Source organism: Penaeus vannamei, chromosome 23 (assembly GCF_042767895.1).
Source record: "Penaeus vannamei isolate JL-2024 chromosome 23, ASM4276789v1, whole genome shotgun sequence".
Lineage (NCBI taxonomy): Eukaryota > Metazoa > Arthropoda > Malacostraca > Decapoda > Penaeidae > Penaeus > Penaeus vannamei.
Window position 1 is genome coordinate 36,444,679 of NC_091571.1, and position 7,500 is coordinate 36,452,178.

The 7,500-nt window shown below is 37.5% G+C and overlaps 1 protein-coding gene across 3 annotated transcripts in view; it reads left to right on the forward strand.

Moving 5' to 3' along the window:
• Fancd2 overlaps window positions 1–7,496 on the forward strand; it is a 63,526-nt gene extending 56,030 nt beyond the window's left edge. For all 3 annotated transcript variants that reach the window (XM_070137277.1, XM_070137278.1, XM_070137279.1), the window contains 15 exons: window positions 1,168–1,367; window positions 1,627–1,888; window positions 2,032–2,216; window positions 2,608–2,743; window positions 2,859–2,966; window positions 3,117–3,240; window positions 3,365–3,477; window positions 3,935–4,094; window positions 4,558–4,758; window positions 5,022–5,122; window positions 5,310–5,434; window positions 5,658–5,862; window positions 6,080–6,229; window positions 6,458–6,625; window positions 6,770–7,496. In XM_070137277.1, coding sequence (XP_069993378.1) covers window positions 1,168–1,367; window positions 1,627–1,888; window positions 2,032–2,216; window positions 2,608–2,743; window positions 2,859–2,966; window positions 3,117–3,240; window positions 3,365–3,477; window positions 3,935–4,094; window positions 4,558–4,758; window positions 5,022–5,122; window positions 5,310–5,434; window positions 5,658–5,862; window positions 6,080–6,229; window positions 6,458–6,625; window positions 6,770–6,949 — 2,418 coding nt within the window. In that variant the 3' untranslated portion in view covers window positions 6,950–7,496. The remainder of the gene's footprint in view (window positions 1–1,167; window positions 1,368–1,626; window positions 1,889–2,031; window positions 2,217–2,607; window positions 2,744–2,858; window positions 2,967–3,116; window positions 3,241–3,364; window positions 3,478–3,934; window positions 4,095–4,557; window positions 4,759–5,021; window positions 5,123–5,309; window positions 5,435–5,657; window positions 5,863–6,079; window positions 6,230–6,457; window positions 6,626–6,769) is intronic.
• Window positions 7,497–7,500: the final 4 nt, after the last annotated feature.

A 7,500-nucleotide genomic window follows, 5' to 3' on the forward strand; every position in this document is an offset into this window, starting at 1 on the left:
CTCCCTCTCCCCCTTTCTTTCTCTCTCCCTCTCCCCCTTTCTCTCTCCCTCTCTCCCTTTCTCTCTCCCTCTCCCCCCTTTCTCTCTCTCCCTCTCCCCCTCTCTCTCCCTCCCTCTCTCTCTCCCCCTCCCCCCTCTCTCCCCCCCCCTCTCTCTCCCTCTATCCTCTCTTCCCCCTCCTTCCCCTCTTTCCCTCCCTCTCTTCCTCTCTCTCTCTCTCTCTCTCTCTCTCTCTCTCTCTCTCTCTCTCTCTCTCTCTCTCTCTCTCTCTCTCTCTCTCTCTCTCTCTCTCTCTCTCTCTCTCTCTCTCTCTCTCTCTCTCTCTCTCTCTCTCTCTCTCTCTTGCTACCTCCCTCCCTTCCTCCATTCCTCCCCCTCCCTCCTTCTTTCTCTCCCTCCCTCTTTCTCTCCCTCCCTCTTTCTCTCCCTCCCTCTTTCTCTCCCTCCCTCTTTCACTCCCTCCCTCTTTCTCTCCCTCCCTCTTTCTCTCCCTCCCTCTCCCTCTCTCTTTCTCTCCCTCCCTCTCCCTCTCTCTTTCTCTCCCTCCCTCTCACTCTCACTCTCTCTTTCTCTCCCTCTCTCTCTCTCTCTCTCTCTCTCTCTCTCTCTCTCTCTCTCTCTCTCTCTCTCTCTCTCTCTCTCTCTCTCTCTCTCTCTCTCTCCCCTCCTTCCCTCTCTCCCTCTCTCTCCCTCTCTCCTCTCTCCCTCTCTCCCTCTCTCCCTCTCTCCCTCTCTCCCTCTCTCCCTCTCTCCCTCTCTCCCTCCCTCCTCCTCCCTCCAACCCTCCTCCTCCCTCCAACCCTCCTCCTCCCTCCAACCCTCTTCCTCCCTCCTTCCCTCCCTCCCTCCCTCTCTCTCTCTCTCTCTCTCTCTCTCTCTCTCTCTCTCTCTCTCTCTCTCTCTCTCTCTCTCTCTCTCTCTCTCTCTCTCTCTCTCTCTCTCTCTCTCTCTCTCTCTCTCTTTCCACTTTCTCTCTCTCCCTCTTCAAATACTACTATTATTATTTTTTACCTCTTCAAATACTACTATTATTATTTTTTAAGTCACAGTGAATAAAGAAAATATGGGCAAGTGTACAAATGAATTACATTGTGCAGTTTCTGTACATGTGGAACATCAGAATTGACATCCCTTGTTTAACTTACTATTTTGATTGCTTTCATTCAGGAATGGGTGTGTGAGAAGATGACAGATGATTTTCAGGAGACCTTCGTGCTTGATGCAACAGATTCTCAACCTCCATGTGATTTGCTTCCCATTGAAGGTTTCTGGAATTTAGATGAAGGAGCTGAAGGAGGCATCGTCATGAATTTGGCTCCTATGATCATCAAGGCTGAACCTACTAGGCATGATGCAGGAGGCAATGAGTAAGCTGCAGTTTATTGATGACTTTTTCATTACATTGTGTATCATTTTGGAAGACAGCTCATGGTATGAAAGTTAGTTGTTTAAGAGGCAGTGACTGAATGTCCTTTCTATGCTATTTCTTGTATCTAGTCTGTTCAAATTTTCTAAGGGCTTATTCTACAAAATATGTCATTGGTAGGTGTAGTCTATTCTAAGATGTTCTGCTTCTCTTATTATGAATAGAATAATTAATTTTTGGATTGTGTTCTTCATTTCTAGGAGCAAGTTAGTTTCCTTGGCCCCACAGTTCCGCCTTCTCCGTATGCTTGAAAGCCGACTGCATGACGGAGACCTCGGAAATGTTGATGCACTCCTTGGCTGTCCAGTTTATCTTCCAACAGACGCTACATATGACAAATTCACTTCTCTCTCTCAAGCAGAGCAGCATGCATCATTGTCATGTCTCTTCTACACAATCAACTGGTTCCGTGAACTTATTAATGCCTTTGTCACACAAAAGGATCCAGACATAAAGTCTAAGGTAAATTTATGTGTAAACCCTATTGTTAATCATTAATATGGATATACTAACAGTTTTTGTAATTTTAGTGTTTGACTTCTGTTTTGTTCTTGGAAAACCTCAGTACCTTTCAAGTTAATGAAATTATGTATACAACTTCCCAGGTATATCAACGGTTGCAGCAAGTAATCAAACTAGAGAAAAGGTTGGCTCAGTGTCTGCCTGCTTCTCCTTCATACAGCCCTCCACTGGCAGTATTTGATTTAGACAAATCAGCATCTCTGCCTGTGGTGACCCATCCAACTGTTAAAAAGGCAAAGAAGGCTAAAAAGCCCCCAGCCAAGAAGGGGTATGTGACTTTATTTGCATTCTCAAGCAAAACTATATTATTCATTTGTCTGTCTATTGTCTATTGTGTAAATTCACTTCAAAAAGTTAAATTTTTTAAGGATTTATATATATATATACATACATATATATATATATATATATATATATATATATATATATATATATATATATATATATATATATAAATATATATATAAATATATGTGTGTATATATATATATTTTTTTCTTCTTCTTCTTCTTCTTCTTCCTCTTCTTTTCTTTTCTTTTTTTTCTTTTTTTTATTGAAATTCAAAAACTTGTCTTGTCTCATGATTTGTATCTTTGCTTTGGTTCCTCTTGTATAGTTTTCCATTGAACTACTCAATTCTTTACTTTTTACACTTCCAGTAAAAAGGGAAAAGCAAAAGAAAATGATGGAGAAACCCAATTGGGGTCACAGGCTAATTCACAGCCTACAACACAGCCCACAACTCAGCCCACCCTCCTAGGAGATCCAGATGATAAGGAATCTACAGAAAAAGAGGTACAGTTTAAACAGTGAAAGGTATCTTTTTATGCTTATTTATACCTCTTTGTGTTGGACTTTGCTAGGTAGTTCAATCTGCATCCCAAATTGACGTTGGTTATGATCCTTACAGGTATCCTCGGTGGCAGATATGAGCAGTTGTCGACCATTCCTGAGGGAGCTTCATCTTGATGTATTTGGTTTACTCTTCAGGAAGTTAGCACTCGACACAGACATTGAAGTAAGTACTGAGAGAAAAATGTTAGATCTGTTTAGAATATTGCAATCCATTTATTATTTTGCTCTATGAATTCATGACATCGAAGATTCTTACGAGGTGATTTTGTAACTTTTGATTAGGGTTTTTTCATTCTTTTCTTTTTCCCTTTAGGGTCAAGGTCAGCTGACATTACCTGAGGCTGAGTTTCTGTTGAAGGATCTGAACATGAAACTTTCACATGTGTTTGAAGCTGGGAGCAAGAGAGTTTCGACATTGGGAAATGCTGGGGATAAAAGTAAAATTCTTTTATTTTACTGCTGTACTGGAATGGTTTATGATTAAATCTTTATCATAAATGAATATTCTTTGTAATTAAGTATCAAACAAGTATACCTAAAAATTATGCAATTGAATTTCAGATATTGGCCACTCTCACCTGGACCTCTTCACACCAGCGGAAATTGCACAGAGAGCACATCGCTTCCTCAAGCCTATCTGCGTTCACCTGGAAGCAATTAGTGAATTTTTCCAGGTAATAGAGTTGCACTTTATGATTGTAGGATGTGATATGTAATGAATAGCTTTACTTGGAGATTTTCAAAAAACTTTTTAGGATTTTTTTTCTGTAATGTAGAAGATGGTTCAGTTTATTTAAGTGTTTTTCATATTTTCACTCCTGCAGCATTAACCATAAGTGGTCATAATTTTAAAATAGCAGTAGCAAAAGATGCGGTTTGTTTTAGGCTGGCTCAAACAGGCTACAAACATAAAGTAAAAAGCTTTAGCACAGATGCAGCATGCAGCTCACATTACTTAGTTGAAAGTACATGAAAATGATATTATGGAAAATTACTTCTAGAATAAAGAATCAGTTTGGGCTAAGATTTAATATTGTATTGAAAACTCATACTTTTCATACATGAAATAGAATATTAGCATAATTTGTATTCTCAAATATTATGTCTAAAGCATATTTCTTTTCTCCCCAGAGTTTAATAGCAGATAATGATGGTATAATGGATGCACCTGGAATGTTCAGTGAAAGAACAAAGCCTCTTATAAAGGTTTACTCTCTCCTCTTCACAACGCTCTCAGTTTTCTTGTCATGGCCAGGGTTGCAACAAGAAGAAAACAACCAAATACTGATTGGTAAGATATTTCTTTTTTTTTGTTATTATTTCTATTGTACCTTTTATCTTATTGTCATTGTCAAATGTACATTCAAATTATCATTATCAGTCATCATCACCCTCATCATCATCATTATCAATCTATTGTCTTTCATGAGTTCAACAATTTGTGATACTCTAAAGTTTCTTCTCACAAAGTCCACTTGCTTGCTTCCTCATATATTTCACTCCCTGTCTGATGTTTGGCAGATGGTGCTCATCCAACCTATGCCAGTTTGGAAACAGACTTAAAACTGATGATGCTAATTGTTAATGAGGGAAAAGGGGTGGAAACTGGTGAAAATTTAGAAAAATATCTTTGTGTAAAATTATATATATTTGTTGGTTAGGTATATGCTCTAAGTGCCTGATGCTGTTTTTATATATCTTTTACTGTATAGCATACCTCGAATTTGGTTAACTTTTTACGTATATATTTCTAGTTGTTCTGAAAACCATTGGTAAGAAACTGGAAGGAGAAGCAGTGAGTGGAATGGGAAAGGAGGAACTGGTGTCTGTGGTGTTCCGTTACATCTCAAACTTCCACGCATCTGTTGTCAGTATAAGTACAGCAGTCATGCTTGTCCAGGCACTTGTGGCTCTCACAGTCTTGCAGCCTGATGGTGATCTCAAGGAAAAACTAGGTAAGTTCATTACATGATTAAGCCTGTTGCTATAGTTACATTTCGCTGTCATATCCTGTTGAGTATATATGGTCTAATTTCAAATAACTTAATATGCTGCAAAAATAAAATTTATTATTATTATTATTATTATGATTGTTATTATTATTATTATTTTATTATTTTATTATTATTATTATTATTATTATTATTAATAATATTGTTATTATTATCATTATTATTATTCTCATTTTTCCACTTGTATACTTTCTCTCTTTAACTAGTTGAGGTGCTCGAGCAGTTATTGAAGAGAGAGTGGTATTCAACTGGCGGAGAGCGAGAGAGAGGCTCTGTTTACAATCATCATGTGTTCTCTCTACTACAGGTAAACAGAACAACATTTATTAATGTAGTCAAATATCCTTTTTCTGAGTATTAACAGTTATGTCTCTTAAATGTGTGGATGTATACATAGTCAGGTGTTCATGTTTCTGACTCTCATTCTGCTACATATAAACTAATCCTTATATTAATTGTTGACTGTTAAGATTTGTTACATTTATTTGTGGCAGATATATCTAAAAGAGAGCAGCAATCCACTGGATCTTGTGGATACTATCTGTAGTGAAGCTTTGGAAGAGTTCATGGATGCAACTGGACGAGACCCTCGCTCAGAGACATACCCCACTTTGAACAAGTAAGATTTTATGTCCATGTTTTTGTTCATATTATCATCTGATTATAATGTAATTTTGAAGACTTTTTCTTTTTATTTACATACTTACTAACTTACAACTGATTAGAGCCCATTATTTTTGCATTTTATATATTCATGTGCAACATTATATCCACTATAGAGAAAACAGTTAGCCAAAACAAAACTTAATGATATGTAAATCCTTACAAATTTATTTTTGAAGGGGTACCTTGGGCATGTACTACCGAAGCTTGCTGCTGTACCTTGTAAGTGGGACAAAGAAGGCCCTCTCTGCCCAGGGGCCTGCATCAGCTGCAAATCGTGAAGAATGCTTAAATGTGTGGAGCACAGCCATAAAGGTTTTCTGTACCCTTGTTGGAACACTAAAGAAATATGACACAAGGAATTTACTTGGACCATGTTTGAAGGTGAGGTTTTCTAGTAACTGTCATAGTAGCACAAGCAAATATAGTAGCACTGTAAGCAATGGAATTTGTAATAGTAGTATGCATTGTTTTTGCTGAAATTGTTAGGATTTTTTGTTTGTTTGTTATTGTTATTGACAGATTGCATTTATGATAAGCATGCTTTTTTTGTCATGAATTATTACTCATTAACATTATTTTGCTGTTTTGTTTCTTGCAGTATTCTCGTACATTCCTAGAGCTTTTCCTTCGAAATGCCATGCCTCTCTTGGACTCCTGCCTCCGAATGCACAATCAAGAAGTTGTTACACTCCTCAAGAACCTTCAAACATCTACAAGACTTCTTCAACATGTGTGCACTCATTCCAAGGTAAGTGAAATATATTTTTAAAAGATATTTTCAATGAAAGTAAATGTCAAATAGATGAAGAGTGCTTTCATTTAACATACACATGCACATCTCTGAACACCCTGCCCACACCTACACCCACCCACCCAACCTCACACACACACACCCTCCTACACCCTCACACAAAGATAATCTCACATTTTCCCCCCTGTTCATTATTATTCATAGCTTCCTTTGTTTTTCATTCAGGTGAATCAAGACACAAGTTTAACTCGTTATGTCCCTCCCATGAAAAAGTCTCTAGAGATGCTTGTATATCGTGTGAAAGCCATGCTGGCCATGAACAAGTGCTCTGGTGCTTTTTGGATGGGCAATCTGAAGAATAGGGACTTGCATGGTGAAGAGCTGCTGTCACAGGTGAGTTTATCCTTAATAATGTATCTGACACTTTTAACTTTACGCATTTTACTTGATTGTTTGAATTCCAATGTAGATGGATTCATATGTAAATTCACAAGTGTAAATATGTGTATTGATTGGATTTGTTTATCACCTAACCAGTCTGCAAGAGAAGATGAAGAGAATGAGAGTGAACAAGCAGAAGGGGAAGGGGAGGAAGAAGAGGAAGAGGATGTTGAAGACGACCAATCCGATGTTGAGCTTGATGAAGATGAGGACAGCAAAAGCTCGTGCAAAGAAGAACCAGAAGAGGAGAGAACTGACTATAGTGTTAGCTTCTAAAGCCTAAAGGAAAAGCAGAGACGATTCCTTTCTGAAAAGTGGAATACGATGTTGCAAGGAAAGGGGTGAATGAACCTCAATATTGATAGATAGCTTGCATATCACAATCTGAATTTGTATGATCGAAAATAAGCTGATTAGTTGATAGTTTTTTGTTACAACTTGTATATATCTTTTATGAACATATGGTTTTAAGCAGTTTAAATAAGATTATGGTTATGATTCAGACTTATTTGAATATTCACAATCCTTTTGACAAACCATTCCAAACTCTTTGAGAAGCTTAATAATGATGACAAAAATTAATGTAAAAGATAATTCAGCTATGTTTGGGTTCTTGTTCATTGCTGTCCAAAGATACTTCTTTTTAAGGAATTACAGACTTTACTGCTGCAGTTGTTATGATCATGGCAAGGGAAAGCTAATTTATATGATCTGTAAGTTGTGTAGTTTAGGGTAGATCTTTAATAATCTGTTACTGTAGGCAAGGTACAACATGAAGATTATGATTACATTTGTTTTGATACATATAATAAATTTCTCTAAATACT